Below are 19,783 nucleotides of genomic sequence, written 5' to 3'. Positions count from 1 at the left end.
TGCTTCACACGTTCTGCTTACGTAGCATGATTTTTGTTTGTGATCATTAAAACGTCAGTGTTTTTGTAATACACTTTAGGAAACTCTTCAGCCGACACATTTCTTTTTGACCATTTAGTTGGTAGTTTGGTTTCTGGATTTTTTTCTTCATCCGTTCAAATACGCAGGTTGTCTCTGCTCATGTTACAAATACCGGTTCTATATTAGTCATGGCGATTAAAGCTTTTCAGTGTTCAGTTTCCATACTACACACTACAGCCATTGTGGTCTCAAGAAACTGCACCTGGTTTCCTCCCGGTGAACAGAAACTCTCCCTCTTTTAATATCACATAAGTATAGCATTAAGCACGGTGGACAGTGAGTGGTAATAGAGACATTCATAATTAAGGAGGAAAAATACTTCCTTTGAGTACTTTGGCGGATGATTTTATGGCTGTCTGTGGACTTCATTTGTCAGTGAATTATTTTCACAATAATGCATATGCCGTCACAAAACTTAGCAGGTGTAAAGTTGAGGTCAAAATGAAGGTTGGGTTCAAAGATGGACGTTTGAGGCTGGTGTGATCCTATTGCCAGATGATATCTACAGTTATATTAACCCAGAATAACTGCCATTGATGTTTAAAAACTTGATTTGCGACAGAAGGATACGGGCAAGAGTGAAAAGGAAGGCTTATAAGATGGTAGCGAGACCAGCTTTGATGTATGATTTCGAAACTGTGGCACTGACAGGAGAGAAAAGACAGGAGGCTGAACTGAAGATGTTAAGATTTTAATTGGCAGTGATTGGGAGGGACAGGATTAGAAATTAGTGTATTAGAGAACAGCTGAGGTTTAGAGTTTTGGAGAGAAAGCTAGAGAGGTGAAGCTGGGATGGTTTGGATGGGTGCAGAGGGATAGTGGTTATGTTGGGACAAAGGCTGATGAATGTTGAGCTGCCAGGCGGCAAGAAAAGAAGACCACAAAGAAGATTCATAGATGTAGTGAAGAATGATACGAAGAGGGTTGGCTTGACAGATAAGGTCGCGAGGGACAGGGTAACATGGAGGCAGATGATCTGCCGTGGCAACCCCTAAAGCAGAAGCAACAGAAGAAGATGATGATATAGTGCATTCTTCTACAACATCGAAACCATCTTCCTAATGTCATGTAGGTCCCTCGCGTGCTGCAGATTAGGGGTGTTCAGGGACGCTCAGTCTGACTGGGCTCTGAGGAGTTTGGAAACTGGATCAATGCCTTGGGCTCTCTGTTTTCTTGAGCAGCTTTTAGCCTGCTGGGTGAGGTTGCTGCTGTTGGAGAGCGTTGTTGCCATGAAGGGGTGTGCTGGGTTCCCAACAATAGTTCAAAGTATCACCCACATGAATGTGAGGATCAAAGATTTGCCAGCGCAACACTGGATTGTAATGGCACATTATTTACTTCACCTGTCAGTTGAATTGTTGTATACTGATAGTAAAAAGTGATGGAAGATGCATATTTCCATTTCACTACGTTGCTTTGCCCCATTCCACTGTATGGTCGTGCTGACCTTATTAGAATTTGTTTGCTGTTTATGTGAACAAGACCTTTCTTAAATCACATTGGTCAACCTACATTTACACGCGCTATCAGATGGGATGTGAAAAGCGTGCCGCCGCAGCTTAGAGGAAGAGCACCGCGGCACCTGTGACATACAAATAATTTGCTTCTCAGAGGTTTACACTGCGCAAAACAATAGCACCTGTAGCGCTGGGTGACAACTTATCTGCCCCAGCTGAAACAGGAACAACATGCTCTGTCTCAGCGGTAATCTTTGATCAGCTGAAACGCTTTCTGTGATAAACATTGACTCGATCCCCATGGGCAATCACTCTATAGTACTGGCATCATGGGAGGTAATGTATGCATAGACGTGTTGAATTCGCCTTGGGCCCCTCGCACAAACACTCACACACATGCACGGACACACACCGTGCACAGTGAGATGAATTGCTACGCCACCTAGAATAAATACATATCAGCTACAGTGAGCTGGGGCGCTTTGCTCTTTCCTATTAATCCTCAGCATGGTGATTTATTGCAGCGTGCTTGTCAACAGCCATATAGTCCCCTGGAACTGTGGCCATCCGGGAGAAATAGTAGAGTTTAAGACTAAGGCCCAGCAGCTGCCCCATAGTCTATTTATGTGCATTCTGGTCTGGTCCACGCTGAGGGTGAATATATGGGTTGGTTGAACAACAACATTTTGCGCTAAGAGGAATGGGGCTGTAAAATAATCTATTTGCCATAATCCAAGTTTTAAATTGATGCCTTCCCAGATGTCACTGTTGTAGAGATTTGCATTTGCCAAGGTGAAAGGCCTGGATGCTCAGAAATCAGTTGTGCGCAGGAGAGTGAATGCTAAAGGGTCCTTCTGTAAGTTATTTTTATACTGTGTATGCATGGCACTGCATATTCAGCTCTGGGTGTTAACTCATCCGTTTGATTAATATGACTTCCACTGAAAAACACAAGAGTGGCAGTAAAGCAGTGGGACTCTTTATTTAACAGCACCATCTAGTGGGCATCTCTGTGGCAAATAATTCATAATTCAAATGACAAATGAGAAATCTAAAACTGCGAATTGATCCTGACACTAAAGACTTGATCAGACTTTATACATTGATCAATTTTATGTTCACTTATTTATTTGAAGACAAGAGTCCTGCATGTAAAAGGAGAGCAAGAATTGTCCTCATATAACCATGAGATTTGATTTCTGCCTTAGAATTTTAGTGAACAGGGTAGTGAAGGACTTATAATCCTGCTTTTAATATGTATATGAATAATAATAAGAAGGAATCCACCTTGGAAGTTGGTACAGTGCAAATTTATTAGACCACATGTCCCAGTGTAATGTTTATGACACAGTTGCTCTAACTTAAAAGCACTGGCAATAAAGTCAGTTTTTCTGCTTCTGTAATTGTTACTCCACCAATACGCAAGAGCTCTTTAATGGAAATCACACTTTTTCATGCTAAAATATAATTGGTGTTATCAATCATTATCACAAGCGCCTTGAGGCGACTGTTGTTGTGATTTGGCACCGTATAAATAAAATTGAATTGAATCAATGAATTTACTTTTCTAAAAAGGCAAAAATTGCAGTTATTTTCTTACTTCCTGAAAAGAAAAATAAATTTTAGTGGTTGAATGTTAACCTTGATTAATTTTTGACTTCTCAGAGAAGTTCAGTATGCTGGCTCAAATTTGAAATGAATAAAGTTTGTGGTTTATGACATAATACATATTAATACAACTGTTAGTTTTAAACAAGTTTTTGGCAGATTTCTACAATATTTGTGTTTTGTTTTTGTTACATTTCAATACGTTTGTTCACCACTGTGTTTGCACACTTCTAAGAAGGCCCGATACATGCTCACTCGCTAAAATAAAGGCTTTTTGGTACTTTTCTAAACCTACCACGAAATCCTTGCATAGATTCATTTAGTGGAAGGTTTTTGGGCATTGTTTTTAATTTTCTTTGCTACAATTATTCCCCATACATGAGTGCCACTGGTTTGAGGGACACCAATAACTCTATTATCTTCTTTTCTTCTTCTTCTTTTTTTTAAGAAGTTCCCCACTAATTAAAAGCCAAACAATTTATTTTAGACTTTTATCACTAATGAGTTTCCCCAGATCTGTGAAGAGTGGTGTATAGCTTACCTTATCTTACCAAATGTCACTTAAAAAATAATCCACAGCTACTTGAAGGAAAGAAATCAAGTAAATTAATTTTTTACTCTAACTTGTCTCTTTTCTGCCAAACACGTTACACTCACATATGACTTTAGGGCAGGATGTGAAAGTCTATATATCTGTAACTGATAAGACAAAAAACCAGAGAAACTACTGTGAAACTACTCGAGTGGGCCTCACATCTGAAAATACAGTATCAACTGTAATTATTGCAACATGAGCTTTATTATTTGTGTCTCACTAGATTTAAAAAAAAAAAAACAAATATAATTTTACAAACACCAAAGCATCTTAAACTTCAACTGCTGTTTTCAAACAGGATGACAATTTTTTTTGGATTGATTTAATGTGAATATTGACAGTTACAACACATGACTCAGAAAACCCACAACAGGAACAGAGCACCTTTTTCATACTGCAGATGGCAAGGACACTTTGACTTGATAGCTACATACAAAAAACAAATAAGGCCACTCCACTTTAAAGCGTTATTGTCCGTTTGAGAGAAGACAGCGGCTTTCTTTGACTGAGTTTCCGCAGTGGTAGAGGACCTAAACAGTGGAAACTAAAAAGGTCTATGGAGCTCACACATTTCACTGGTCACTGTCACATGTTACATTTTAGAGGGAACTGCTATGGCTAATGTAGGTGATTATGAAGTTTCCAATGTGCTTTTCAGAAGAATGAACTTTAAAATGTGGTAAAAAACAAAAAACCACAGGGTAGATAAGCCACTGCTCATTAATTTTCAGCAATTACCCGTATTAAAAATGTTATGACAATGAAATGGAAGGACATCACTTTAGTTTGAGTTTAAAGCTACATTAGTATATTTTATTACCTCTTGTTTGCATCCGATGAAATAAGCCTAAAATATTTATAACACTGTTTACTCTGAATGTTCAGTTACCACAATTTCACATCACTGTTCAGTGAGATTAAATCAAATATGCTAGGTAAGCCTTGATGGTCCATCCGTGAAGAATATTTCAGTTACTAGAGATTGAACAAAGTTGGATTGGCTGTTACAGTCAGATAGTTACAATGATTGACAGCTAGATGGCGCTGTGAGGCTGTATTTGCAAAGAAAGCCCCCCTCCTCCAAAACAAACCCATCTGGTCATCTCTGCTCCACCTACCCATTTTATTTAGCTCCTCTCTGTCTCCAGCTCTGTTCTTCACCTCTACACCTCATCACTCCTTCCATCTATCTCTCACCCTTCTCTCCTCAAGCCTCTGTATCCGTTTCCATCCATCTTTATCGCTTCCTCCCTACTAAACCCCACCCCCCACCTGCTCTGTCCTCTACTGAGCAGCAACAGCCTGGGTTTCGCCTCCGGAGGTCACCAGCTCCATGAGGCTTCCTGAAGATGGTCGGTTCACCCCGGTGGCCCAGCTGAAGAACATTCTGAGGAGGGAAAAAAAAAGAAAGGAGGAAGAACTTTTTGAGTAGTTGAATAAAACCTTCAATACCTTTTCATGTTCATTCTTATATATATTATATATGTACAATGTGCTGAACCTTTTGGTTCTTAGTAAGTGTGTTTGCTTTTTCCAGTTTATTTGTTGGAGTCAAGGAGGCACAGATGTGTCTGGAAGATGAGCCACACCTCAATCATATTCCCCTGATTGTTTTATAAGATGCTGGCAGCGTCAGTTCTCTTTTGCTTTCCCTCTGGTGGGCTGGTTTTATTCCCTGGGCGACATCCTGCTCTATGACTGCAAATTCACAGCCTAAAATGGTACTGTTAACTAGGGCTGCCACAAACGATTATTTTGATAGTCGACGTAATCGTGACTAGTCGACTAATCGTGGCAGCCCTACTGTTAACTGCAGTTAAATACAACGCAATGGTCACAGAGTTAGTTTCTCACTCAGATCTGCCACTCGCTCAATACATGTGCATCTTATGTTGAAAACAGTCAGCTTAGAGCTTCATTACAGGATATCGCTGATCAGTGGTCGATGTCAAAGCTATATTTTTCTTTAATATACTGTCTGTAGTTGTAACCTTATTCTTTGCATACATTTACAACTCTTTCCGTTTATCCCCCGTTACACGCCAAATAACTGATCAGCATACCTAAATTTGTGGGTTTTTTTTTAGTTAAATAAACCGATAACTCAACACCAAAGATGCCTTCAAATACCACGTGAGCTAGTCTGTTAACTTAAAACAGTAACATAAAATCTAAGTAAAAATAGCTTATACTGGAAATCAGTTTGGTTTAATAGATGAACAGTGGCCAGAAAGGTAAGCACAGAATAACAATAGGTGCTAAAACAAACTAACCGCCACCTTCATTAATTTCGGGTCACATAGACTGTTTCTATTTCTGTCTCCAGACCCTCATCTGTTTCCTACGGGATTATCAAAGTGGATCAAATCCCATCTAATCTTCACTGGCCGACACAGACATAAACGCAGCCAAAGCCAAAGCCAAAGCATTCATTCAGTTGTACACCAAGGATTAAAAGAAATTAACAAATTTATCAAAGCTTTAAGTAAAGGCAGAGTGGCTCATGTAGCTCAAAGTTCTATTTGTTAATAGAAGTTTAATTGTCTCATTGCTGTTTAAAACCCCCCAGAAGAAGTCTATTTTGCCATCTTGTGGTGCAATTCTATATTTTAAATTTTATTTCTTTTTGGGTTAATGATATTCATATGCAGCCAAACCTTCAGATCCTCAAAAGAAACCAATTCCAGTTCATGAAGATGTCAGAATACATAACATACATATAAACAAAACAAATCTGTCCTAACAGATTTTTTAAGCAGCTACTTGCAAAACACTTTGTATTCTGTGTTCATGCCTCCTCATTCTTGTGCATAATTAGACATCCTCAGGTATTTCCAGTCACTTTAATGTAACGTAGTTTGATAGCTGGAAGTGTTTCTGTGATCCCAAGCATCAAAGGTAAATGTGACGATTACGGTGTCAGTCCCTGAGAATCAAAGAGCTTCTTAGTCCAATGCTGAACAATCAGAAAGAAATTCTGTTTCTTTGCCCACACCATCTTAATAACAGTGTGAACAATTGAGAGTCAGCAGGGGGGCCGTTGTGAACAGAAACACGCAGAGGAGCTGTACAGCAGTTGAACGATATCAAAGCATTTAAGAAGTATATTAATTTAAAATGTGAATGCCCTAATAGAGTGCAGTTGGAATTTTGCATAATAGGGCTCCTATAAAACTGAACATCTTGAACATTTCACCATTTGAAAATTGATAAAAACATATACACACACCCCCAATCTAAATAAAAACAAAGAAGAGAAAAAGACTGCTTTGGCACTCACTCTGCAATATACTCCAGCGGTGTCCAGGTACTGAAATCTGCTTTAGGCATGAACTTCCTGTTCATCGGCGTATCCAAGGTAACGCTGCCAAATGAAGCCAGATGACAATCAGGGTGAGTAGCTGCGTCTGAGCAGCACAGAGGAAGCAGAGTGTGCAGACTGCAGCATCTCCACACATACTATATATCACATGCAGTTTCTGAGGGGTTGAAGTCATTTTATAAGCATACTAAAACTGCATTTTACAGGAAAATCGATTATTCCGTATAAGTTAGACATCAACATTTAGCTTAAAGAAAAAAAATGTTTAGGAATTATGGCAAAAGGCACAGGAGGCTTATTTTAAACTTGAAACAGCCATCGCTCAGACAATAAGGCTTGCAGTTTATGTGCTTGAGTGAGGACATTTGCATTGGGCGTGTTATCATCTGCCAGGGCAATCCTGTATTGTCAGACTGTGTATTCCTGCAAAAGCCATACAATGGGTAAACAACATTTTTATTCTATACTGTGCTTTGCAGAAATGTTCGGGTTACTATATGGTGGTGCCACAGCATCAGAGACCTGCATGCAGCAGAAATGCAAGTCATGGGGCTAATGTTAAACAGATGTGACAGAATGCTGGAGAGGCAGCCTGGCCCCATACTGGAGGAAAATGCAGCCAAACAGAGCGCGAGGGGTGGATACACCCCCTAACAAGACATTTCTTTCTTCTCATGATGACAGTGCAAAAGCTGCTTTTATATCCAATAACTAAAGAGAGAGCGCAATGATGCAAATACAGCTGTGTGTCATTCATCTAAAGCATTCATGTGCAGATCCACCGCGTGGAACGGGCACCCTTATTCATCTTTTATTCCTGCATCTTATCCTCACCTCGTACTTATCTATCCAACATAACAAAGAATACGTGGCACAGCTAATTTTATAGCTTTCATCTTCAGTCCTTTCACCGACTGCTTGCCGTGCTGGTGTATTTAAAGCAGCTCTATACATGACTTTTATGTTATGGTGAATACAGAACACATTTTTAAACCTGCGTCTGTAGCACAAAAAATGACTTGAATTCATCCTACCGGTTTGTCAGTCCTGTTTTATTAATAAAAGTCTGCTGCTGGATATGGATTAGAGACAAATCTGTTCCCTAAAAATATTAAAAACACACTAGAAGAAGCAATATACAGTATTACCCTGCAAGCGGAACACCAGCACACTATCCAAGGAAAAAAAAAATCTTTTTTGTCATAACATACAGTACATGCTTTTGCTAATACAGGAAATCTGTGTTCAATTCAGGTGGGATCTGAAAGGTTAGTCCATGTCAGCAGGACGAACAGGAGTGCAGAGGCACCTGCAGACAATTCCTTGGTAAAACCCAGTGTGGAAAAAGAAGACATGTAAGACATGCAAGTGTAAGATTTATTTCTGAGTAAAACCCAGGGAGCCACGTTTCCCTTTTCATTTCCATTTAAATTCTAATTACAAACTCACTACACACAGTAATGAACAGTAACTGTATAATATAATTAAAGCCACTTGTTTTCTCATAATAAAAAGAGCAACTTGTGTTTTGAGGAAAACACATTTGTGTGAATTGTACAGTCAAAAAAGCTTAAAAATATATTAAAAACTATTGTAGCTTCTTATTTTAAAAGGTTAATAAAATCATGCTAGGCCATATAAAGCTATTAAATTCTATTAGCTTCAGTTTGTTGCTTTTTGCTAGCAGGGATAAACCAGAGATTTTACACATAAAGTGTGCTCAGGATCATCTCGACTAAGTTTTAAAATCTTTGAAAAACAGACTGGGGATGAAAGTTGGTAAGGACTGCTTTTAATTATTCAATACTGATAACTTTGTTTCCTGTAAGTCTGGCTTTCCAGTTGTATCTGCTGTAAATACAACTAATCTAATCTGAGGGTGAGAAGAGAGCAATAGACTTTTCTAGTTTTAATCTAGCAGAGAAGACTTTTTGTTGATTGTTCCTTTAAGGACAGCACATGCTAGAGCTGCTTTTGTACACCTTGATTGTGTTTTATTTCAGTACTCACGGTAGTATAGCGACAGCAGCAGTGTCGGCAGGCATCCCACTGTTTTTTGCTGCGAGACTCTGACACAGCTGGTGGACGGCTGCTTTGGCCATGCCATATCCTATCATGCCTGGGGGTTGCAGTGGAAACATTATTATTTTAGTATCCTGGAGAAAATTCAGCTTGCAAAAGGCAACGCACAACACAATATAATCGTTACACAGAAAGTGGACGGTACTGATTTGTTGAGAGGGGTCAAGTGGACAGACCAGACGTCTGTGAATCTATGTGAGGAACATCTTGAGACTTTCAAATGCTTCCCTGTCTTTTACATGGTTTGTAAATGTTAATATCGACTTAAGGCTTGACAGTCTGCTTACTTGCATACTGAATCTGTACATGAGCCCAGCCTGGGAGAACGAATTTTCTGACTCTTCAGCATCTGGAAACAGTAAGCGTCTCTTCCCCCTAAATGATCTTATGAGAGGCTTATAAATCCCCAACCAATAGAAACGAGGGGTGGTGGCATGACTTTGCTCTCAAGCTTTTGTTTTTCCTGCAAGAGCAAACACTAGTAAGGAATACCAGTCTTGCAAATGCATCCACTCACTGTATACTGACCAGATTAGAATGCGAATTTAGACAACCAGACATGTTTAGCCCATCATTAAAAAACAAAAATCTGATTTCTGGCTCCGTTGCATGAATACATATACATTCACCTGAAAACATTTTGGAAAGAAGGGAAAAAATAGAATTTACACTATGCAGACTCACATTATTATCTGCAATATAATAGTTCCAAAACATGTTGCGAATTTGCAATTTTGAGTTGTTATAGTTTGCATTAGACGTTTGATAACCGCTGCGCCATCATGCTGATCACCTCTCTCATCTGCTTTATTCTTCAATAACTAAGCTTAATTATTTAGTCTTGTAACAGACACACTCAATAGTTACCAAATGATTAAACTCCAAATCTCATGCTGATAATTTAGTGATTCTATCTAACAGCAGCTGCAACTGGTTGCAGAAAAACAAATGCAATAGGTGCCAACTAAGGTTTTTCCAGTTATATACTGACTCTAGGATTACCACTGCATCCACTGGAAGTCTCTTCATAGTGTCTTCATCTCTGTTCTGTATGAGAGACTGGTTTGACTACTCACTTATCATCTAGTGAATGTTAAATGAGGCCAGAATGGAGTTCTCCAAGGAATTTAAAAGGCTACAAGTTGCATATCTGGGAGGATAATCACAAACCATGAAAATTTCACGAGGCCAAGCAAAGAGCTCTGCATTCCTTTTGAACTGTCTGGGGTTCAAACTCTGCTCTTAAGCTTAACTGTGGGGTCAAATTCTCAAAAAGGGCAGTCATAAAATTTCCAACCTTTTCTTCACCTGCTGGCTTTTTGTTTTTTCTTTCAGATTTCTAGTAAATTGGGTTTGCTCCTCAGAGAAAGAAGCTAAGAAACAAGATTGATGTGCTACTGGGGTATGTTGAGCCTAAACCCAACTTTGGTAACTTACGCTGAACACAGAACCAAGTCGTGAGCAGGTTTTTTTTTTTTTTACCAAGTTTTGGGTTGAAATTGGCCGAAAGTGCCACATTTTTAGTTTCTTTTCACAACTTGCCCCAAATGCAGTATATATTCTTTACTGAAGGAAAACACTTTACACATGTTGGACCTTACTAACACCACCAAAATGAAGCTCTAAAGTAAAGTTACAGAAATGCAAACTACACAAACTGGAAATGTACAAAAAGGGAATTTTCATGTAGATGATGCAGAAAATGCATATTTTTTTGTGGTCCCTGTTATGAGGGTCATGCCCGTTATCTCTGACTGGGTTTTAGGTTTTGTCAAGACAGCAAACACAAAGAAAGCCTGGGTTTGTAAAATCTGCTGCATCGTAAATCCCTCTGAAAGACAACGAGTATGACAAAAACTTTTAACTACTTTAAACATTTGGCCAACCCAAAATCAACGTACATTTTCAGTGTATTAAACGATTCCCTTCATTTGGTCTGTTAGCTCACACACCTGCAGCATTTAACAGCCTTTTCATCCATTAAACTTTGATGAACAACAACAAAGTCAAAGTCAGTACAATTACTCATCCTAATATCCTTTCCTGTTTCCTCTTCATAGATGATCTGGATTTGGCTTATTAACTCTCCACTCATCTTGTTTGATCAAAGCACTCAAAAAAAGAAAAAAGAAAAAAAAGGATGAGTGTAGGTGCCTCTTAAACCAGTTTGTTACATTTCTTAACATTTGGTACTTGTTATTGCCTTGTGTTTATTTAGAATTTGAAGATTTTTTTCCCCACATGTTTACTATGCAGAGCTCTACCTAAGTGCTTGCACTACAGAGGACAACTAAAATGCTTTAGTCTGATAAGTTAGAACACTGCATGGGGACATTGTGTGAGGACCAACAACTGCTGAGTCACTGTCTTCCTAAGCCGGCAGCCAATGAGCTCTTCGGCTCTGTGTGGGCTGCTGAGCCAGGGCTTTGTGTAGCTGTAGAATTGGATCATAGCCCATCACATGGCCAGCTTGGTCACAGGAGGGGTTTTTACAAATCACATGGCCCTGGATTTAAGCCTTTATGGACACTACATGAGCTGAAGAGCTGGACCAGTATCACATGGTAACAAGGCTGCAACTAACAAAGTATTTGACTATACCAATTAATCATAGATGTAGACTTTAATTAATTAAGTTGAATAAAGTGATTTCTTTGGACTGTCTTAATTGGTTGTTTAAGTGGCTGAGTATTAAACAACCCCATGGACGGCCTGTTCTAGTATGTAAATAAACACTTAGGCATAAAATCGTTAATTTTAGACACTTTGTTCCTAACACCCTGTCGCAAAAAACAAACTTAATTTGTTCTAATTTCATTAATTTAATATACAAAAACAAAGCCAAAGATATCACAGTTTCACAGATATAAAATGTGATTTTGCACCAACAAGATGAATGCTGAAGAACTATTAACCAAAACACAGGAGTGGTACATCTTAAATACTACCTACAGCATCTGAACAGGGTCTGACAGTCATATCATTAAGAAGCAGGAAAAAAAAAATCCCTGAAAAACCTGACACAGGAACTGAAGAATGCATCTAGCCCTTCAATGAATCCATCTACTCCTCACTGAAGCCTCATGAGAAATTGTTTCAGTAGAAGGCTGGATGTCAAGAAGATATTATTCGTGAAGGAAGGCAAATGGCGAGAACCAGCCAAGGTTTGCCAGATTACAAAAAAAACTGCAGTGAAAACATGTTGTATGGAGCGATTAATCCAAATTTGCACATTTCAATAAATCGCTACACCCATTTCCCATTTTTTTTTTGTTTTAAGAAAAAATTAAATTAAAATTTACTTTTGGTCTAATTTATCTATTTTCATTAACCTAATTTTTTTATTTATTCACTCTTGCCCCAGATATCTTAAAACGATTAAGCAGGTCACGGTTGAGTCGATTGCTCAACAATACAGGGGAAGGTTTGTAGTAGACAAACATGCTGTTTTGGCAATCAAACCAATTACTTTTTGTTTGTGAAACAGACTCACTAACCAGTGAGCACCACTGCTGCCGCAGAGCTCATCAGCGATTCTGTCTTGCTTCTTGGATCAATGTTATCGACACATTTCGCCCCCAATCGCACACACTGCTGTGAGCAGGTGCGCCTCTGATCAGTGTGTCAATTACCCTGGTCAAAGTCTGTAACCCTGAGGAGCGGGCCATCAGTTCGCTATGATGAGAACAGTAAACACGCAACAAAAACTGTGTGCCTCACCTCCAGTGCCTGACTGGGCTGCTTTAGCTCCAGCCAGAGTCAGCAGTCCACCTGTTTTTAGGTGCAAGGCAGCAAGGTGGCTGGAGATGGTTGAGGTCCACACGCTCTGTTTCCACATCAAATCACTATTTTTGTACAAGTCTGTAGGAGAATACAGAGAACAACATCTTAGACTGGCTCTTCAAAGCAGTGCCGAAAGCTACGAGTACCTCTAAAAGGTTTGTTTGATCTGTACAAAAACTTGATTAAAAAAGATCAAATTACCATTTTTACAGGATTACTGTGTCAGATTATTTCTTGACTTGGACCAGAAACGTCCTGAAGTCTTACCAGACTGCCTGATAACCCTTCATTGCCAAAAATCATTGCTGGCACGTAACTCATCTATTAAATGGCGAATTGCTGTTTATAAACACTGGTATTTGTAAAGATTTAATACACTAAGTTGTTAATCTGAGCCGGGTAGACCAGCTGTTTTGAGTAGCTTCAATAATGCCAGCCTTTTCATCTTTGCCAGAAAGCGAGTGCCTTGTCCTCCAAATGTTTGAAATGGCTGAATTTGCGGCAACCACAAAATTCTTATTAGCTGCACAGTGCACATCAATTCTGGCACTTCAAGAGAACTGCTGCTTTCCCTTTGCTGCCAGGTACAGCTATGGAATAAATACCAAAAAGCTAACTGGCAGAACAAAAATCTGGCAAGCTTTTGGCCCCGCAGAACAAGATTTAAACACTTCTAAGTAAATGAGATTCAAGAAAAAGTCTAATCACAAATATCCCTTAGACTTTATTTAATTACAAAGCAAATTGTTTTCAAGTTCACAATTATGCATGGGAGACTGCAGGAAAGCTGGCTGATTATTAACACCAAAACAAATAATAATAAAAAAAAAAAAAAGGTTGAACTCTGACCTTTGGAACTACAGTTTCCTCCCGCCCATCCTCCCGCCGCGCACAAGATGGCATCCACTTTCTGTTCCCCTAGCAACTGGGCCACATCTGCCGTCACCTGCACAAAATGAGAGCTAACTGCTAACACAATGACATAAAGCCACTGGGCAGACGCACGAGCTGAATGGCATTTAAATGTCAACTAAGCATCAGCTGGAGAGTGTTTGTTCTGGTAAACAAACAAAGGAGGATAGCTGTAGAAATTATCCTCACTCAGTCAGTGTACTGTTAGATTTCTAAAAACACACTTTTCATTTTATAAAGTGCAAAAAATATTTTACCAAAAGCAATTATACAGAGAGAAAGGATGCTACCGATTTTTATCAAGGTCACATAAAATGGGCAAAAAGAGATGCATCAAATGATAAATATATTTCTGTGTGTCAAATAAGACCGCTCAGATCAGCTTTAATAGTTTTACCTACCTTGGGTTTTTATACCTCTCTACCCTTAGACGCTCTCAATGAACAGATTTGAACTATAAAAGCTACTAAGGGGTTCAACAAAAAGAAGTACAGTTTAGATAACCATTAATGCTGCCTAAACAAATAAGAAAAAAAAAAAAATCATCACAGTAATCTGACTCTATCATAACCTCTCTACTACAAAAACCGAAATCCCCACTTTCTCAGTTGACCTGAACGCAGCATTAGCTTACACACATTTTAGCAACTCTACTATTACTGAACAATGCAAATAGTTGTAATAATAATAAAAATAACAATAATAAATTTAAAAAACAACAAACAAATGTCATTAGAGTTATACCAAAGTCATATGAAAAGTCTGACTTTAGCTGTCGCAGTAACAGCCCTACTCCTGTCTGTTAACGCTTCAGTTTTTGCACTGATGAGTCAGAAAGATCTGCAGAGCACCTGTCCTGCTTGCTCGGTGAAAGACTCCGTCATCTTCACGATCACGTTTTCATTAGCCTCTTCATTTGCAACCATGTCGATGCTGGCGACCCACTATTTAGTGCACAGAGAAAGAGAAATATAGTTAGCTCACCGTTTATCAGTGCTAGCATGCTAGCGTTAGCTGTCACCACTCACCCATCCTTTAGATTTGAAATACTCGACACACTTTGAGCCCAGAGCGCCTCTCCCACCGTAAATGATCACCCGGTTAGCAGCCATGTTCACGCTCCAGTTACCCGTCAGGAGTGAGAGCGAGAGAGCTACAGGGATTGAGCTTAGAAGAGCAGAAGGAGGAGGAATAGGAGGCGTTTCTCTGAATGAGCAACAAGTTGGTTGAACTAATGCTGCGTTCAACGACTGTAGGAAATCACCCACTCCAAAGTGAATCCTGAAGCGAAACAAGCTGAGAGCTGAAACCAAAAATTGCAGTTCTTGAAATAGGCACTGGAGAGCGAGTCAATTCCCACAGCCAAACTTTACAGCAATAAAAAGCACGTGGTCAATGCCAATACACTGAAAAGGAGTATAGAAAACTTAATAATAATAATGACTTTAAAAAATAACATGCTTATGTTACAGGTAAAAGTTTGTCCTCCAAGGATAGGAAGCTGTACCTGGTAACTCTCTGCTAATTTGAGTTACTGAACAGAACCTGACCATCTGCTGTTGGTGCATTTTTGTGAGCAAAAGTCTTTAAAAAATATTATTATTATGAATGATGGATTTAGATTTAGGTTTTAAAATTGAATTCAAGGCAGAAGTGCCTTAAACCTGAGCTGTTTTAACGGCCGACGGCAGGTGAAAGGCTGCTAAAAGGATTCTGTTTGAACTCTATGAAAAAATGGCCTTGTTGTTGTCTGACTTGTTGTTCTTTTACCTAATCAAACACTTTACAAAACACTTTTTAGGCTTACTCGCTGGAAAAACGTTAGTGAATGAACATGTGGCTTCATATCAGGGACTTGAAAACTCGATGGGTCACACCACAGCGGGTACATGCATCATCATATGACTTTGTCATTTGGCAATAATTAGCAAGTGTGTGTCTTACCATTGAACCCAGTGACTCTGGATGAAAACATACAGTTTCTGGATGCACCTTGCTAAATCTCCCTGTCTTCAAATGTGGTTCCTTTTTATGGACAAAAAGCTAACACTGAGAGTTCAAAATGTTAGTCCAGAACCCAGCAGGTGACGTTCTAGAGGACAAGTGTCAAACACAAGGCCCGGGGGACATAAATGGCCTATTAAAGACTCTAATCTGGCCCACTAAGTGTGTAGATTTTGATCTTTTAACTATATTTTCACAAGATTTATAGCTTTTCCAGTTGAGACAGACTTCTTTCCCCAACCCTGTTACCATATATACGACACCAAAGTAATTAACTATCACTTAAACAATTAAGTGAAAGAAAAGTGGCTGTTTTTCCGCTACCTACTATAGCTATAGACATTGGGTTTTTTCTGTTTTGTTTTTTTGTTCTTTGTTTATTTTACAGTGAGTCTACAATCAAATACTGTGTTTGGGAGGTTTGTTTTGTTTTTTGGGAAATTAACAAATGCTACATGTTTTATAATTACAGAAGAGTGTGGCTGAATTTTTAAAAGCTCGCTTATTTAAATGCTAAAAGGTTAACTGTATAGCTGCACCAAATGAAGCAGTTGCTTGTAAAAAGACTACATTCACATTCACATGGGAGTTTTAAATGGAGATTTTCTCTTTAGAATTTGAAAAATCTCTGTCTCAATGAAGATGCAAAAAAGAAAAGAAAAGGAAAGAAAAAGAAGGAAAAAGGTGGTGATATAACCTTAACTGTAAAGAAATGTTAGCCAATCAGCAGCCAGTAACAACAGAGTGCATGCAACAGCAGAGATTCTGGTGTCAAAAAAGAGAAAAAGATGATTTTCAAAAGCTCTGTTCTTAGTAACCAATAAAACTATTTACATGTACATGGCAAGCCATAAAAGGTAGAACAGAATAGCTGTTGTCCTTGACATTGTGTGTAAATAAAACATGTTTTTGTTCAGAAAAGGGTAAAAACATAAAGACTTTGTTTTTTTACTATACAGGCACACATAGCATTATTTCAAAATTTCATAGCTCATAGTGAGTCTACGCTAGATAGTCGCAACATTGGTGCCCTTAACCAAAATCCCTATGGAGAATATGAATGGGATTTTACTTTCAAGTCTCATTGTTTGAGTTTTATTGTAGAAAAATGTTCACATCTGGTTTGAAAAAAGTAGATGGCCAAAATACCAAACCCAAGGCTTCAAAAACCACTTTTAAAAGTCTTTTCTACAGTTTGTCTATCACACAAGGTTAAAAGTGAAAATGTTGTTAGATGGTTTGGATTATTTGTAAAAAAAAAAAAAAAAAGAAAAAAAATACACATCTTAATCTTTATCTTCATAGCAAAATCTTAGTTGGACAGAGTGATTCATCTTGTCTGAAGCTTGAAAATGTCAGTGCCCAAAAGCTATAATGGACACAAAGATGTTTTTAAATGACAAGTGCTTAAGTAATCTAATAGCCCAGGCTGCTCTGAGAATAGGTTTTCATTAAGGAAAAGTAAATGTCTACTGAGTTTTATCATACATGAATATATTACAGGCAAGCCTAGTGTGCAGTAATGCAGTTCTGCGTGAATTCACCTATAATGCTAAAATTTTGGTAATTTCCATTTTCTGTATAAAATTAATGCAGTAATTTCAGATACGTTACAAGGGGGAGAAACAATTAAAGGCTGATGTTTTTATATTTTGCATTTGAAAAAAAAAATAGCATCATTTTCACTAAATTGTATAATAGAAAAAAACTTGCAAATGTTGCAGATCTCTTAAACCATTTAATTTTATATAGTGAGCACTAGGTGCTGCTATAAGGCTACAAGGTTTACAACATAGGACTGAGCTCTGTCTTTCCATTAGTTGCTGCTGTGCTGCCTGTGCTGAGCCAAAGCGGCATGCCAACGAGACATCCCTGCCTCTCATGAATTATACAAACAAGATGGCCCTAGCTTCCTTGTCACTGTAGTGAAGCCCCGATCTGTCACCTCACCTGGATATGACACACACCTCTGCTACTGGGAATAAGTGCTTGGTTTGTCTAGTCTGACATAGGTGTGTGTGTGAAGACACACACACACACACACACACACACACACACACACACACACACACACACACACACACACACACACAGGAAAAAGAGGGTTAGAGAAGCAAATACACACCTTTCCAGTGTTGCAAACAAACGAATTACACCTTCCTTTCCTGCCTGTCTTCCTCTCTCCAGAGAAAATATATTAAAACAAACATGCACACCCACACATCTCCTCCAATGTGAGATGAGGAGAAACTGTGTGGGTGATGGGAGTCAGTGAGGCTGACCAAGTTCAATAGCTGGCTGATACAAAAGAACACATGATAATTATGACCCAGTACCTGGTTAGTTCAGACCTGAAAAAGAAATCCTGCAGCTTCCCAACATTCGACAAACAAACAGAATTAGAGCTGCATCAAAGGAACCTGTGCCAGGTTGAGTATTTGTCAGCAGCTTGGTATCTCATGGCATGAAGTGGACACAGTAATGACAACAGCAGCAACGGCTGTTGCAGAATGGGGTTTATTGGGGCAGTGGTGGTGCTTGTCCAGAGAGGAGAGATGATAACTGATAGGCTGCTAGTTTCAGAGCAAGGACAGGAGTTGGGGAAAAACTACGGCACTGGGAAGACAAATAAGACCAGAACTCTTGTGCCTTGAGGCGACTGGTGTTGTGATTGGGCGCTGTATAAATAAAACTGAATAAGAATTGAACTCCAAAATGAATGAAATGGCAACTTTTTCTTTTAAACTTTAATGATGTCTGTCCTTGGGCCTGAACTACTAAGCAAGTTTAATATACCCACAGTGTCTTTTATGTTATCTGCCTTAACTTAATGACTACCAGGCAATTACAACACAGTAGGTGTTGTAATTGCCTTAACACAGTGGTGTTAAAGTCCTGCGTTAGCAACATATGGTAATTGGCCAAAGCTGGCAACAATGTGTAAGTAACATAATCTTTAATGTTTACCTTTTGATTCTTTTCCAGTGCCTGTTATATTACTTAGATGCTCTGTTATGGTGTATACGTTCATTTTAGCACCATTCAGTCAGCCACAATCCTGTTGGTTTTAAGAACAGAACAAATATATCATCAGAAATAACTCAAAAAAAATAAACAAGCTTTCTTGCAAATCTAACATAGGGTCAGCAAGTTGCATACCAGGCTTTATGCCCCCATTTTTAGATTTATGTCATAGAGCGTTAGAGAGCAAAGAAATAGCTCTGACATAGCTTGGAGTCAGCAGGAAAAAAATAAGTAAGGAATAAGGTTCCCCCTGCTTAGAATCTGCATCCCCCATTGATGTTGGCTAGAGAAATTCTAAATGTTTAGGCAGTGTGCTAAAATTATAAAGCACTTTAATGTCTGTATAGCACTTTCTACTCCTCAGGAGACACTTCATTTATACTCTTTGATCCACCATCTTGGATGTAAACTGTTCTGGAGCAGGCTGTACATAACAGATAGACTTAACATCCAGGTCTCAGGAGTGACATCACCGCTGCCTTAAACCTGGATGAGACCTCTATGTTTTAAAAAGAAGTCTGATTGTGTAGAAGTCTATAGAAAAAAACAGCACTCAGCTCATTTTCCTGAGACTTTTTAAATACAGCATGATGTTAATTATGTGCATTATGGTCTCCATTAGAATCCAGAATGACAATAAAGGAGATCATGCTTCAGGGTGGGCCTACCTTGTGATTGATAAGTAACTGCCAGATGGGCGTGAATTGTCTCTACGTTCTCAGTGAGCTCCACTCTTCCCTCTTCACATCTGTTTCACAGCAGGATTTCAGTAAGCAATATGTGACATCATAGTAGCTACTTTTATTTTTATCATCTATGCCAAATATGCAGCAAAATACCTTTTTGATGGGAAAAACCTGGAATTAAACTAATTCTAAGCCTCATTGTACAAGCCTCTAATGTTTGTATTATACA

General features: G+C 38.8%; 1 protein-coding gene across 2 annotated transcripts; it reads right to left on the bottom strand.

Annotated features, from left to right (window-relative positions):
- Nucleotides 1–3,975: 3,975 nt before the first annotated feature.
- qdpra (quinoid dihydropteridine reductase a) lies at nt 3,976–18,890 on the bottom strand. Of its 2 annotated transcripts, none has more exons than XM_026183003.1 (8): nt 18,812–18,890; nt 14,869–15,143; nt 14,692–14,784; nt 13,778–13,874; nt 12,866–13,006; nt 9,074–9,182; nt 7,022–7,105; nt 3,976–5,128 (listed from the first exon to the last, which is right to left on the bottom strand). In XM_026183003.1, exons 1-8 carry the CDS (start codon nt 18,873–18,875, stop codon nt 5,026–5,028), a joined length of 966 nt encoding a protein of 321 aa, XP_026038788.1. In that variant the 5' UTR covers nt 18,876–18,890; the 3' UTR covers nt 3,976–5,025. The 2 variants fall into 2 exon arrangements, with proteins under 2 accessions (XP_026038788.1, XP_026038792.1); XM_026183007.1 differs by lacking the exon at nt 18,812–18,890 and adding an exon at nt 15,785–15,830.
- Nucleotides 18,891–19,783: the final 893 nt, after the last annotated feature.

Source organism: Astatotilapia calliptera, chromosome 2 (genome assembly GCF_900246225.1).
Source record: "Astatotilapia calliptera chromosome 2, fAstCal1.2, whole genome shotgun sequence".
In the NCBI taxonomy this organism is placed as follows: domain Eukaryota; kingdom Metazoa; phylum Chordata; class Actinopteri; order Cichliformes; family Cichlidae; genus Astatotilapia; species Astatotilapia calliptera.
The sequence above is the reverse complement of the archived record's forward strand: the minus strand, read 5'-3'. Positions and strand labels throughout refer to the sequence as shown.

Excerpts from the sequence above, each read along its gene's own strand:
- qdpra (XM_026183003.1), bottom strand. The coding sequence starts at position 18,875 with ATGAACGTATACACCATAACAGAGCATCTAAGTAATATAACAGGCACT. Across the intron at positions 13,875-14,691 it reads TCACCGAGCAAGCAGGACAG|GTGACGGCAGATGTGGCCCA; the intron begins GTGCTCTGCAGA and ends CATTTTGTGCAG. Across the intron at positions 9,183-12,865 it reads AGCCCAGTCAGGCACTGGAG|GCATGATAGGATATGGCATG; the intron begins GTGAGGCACACA and ends TGCAACCCCCAG.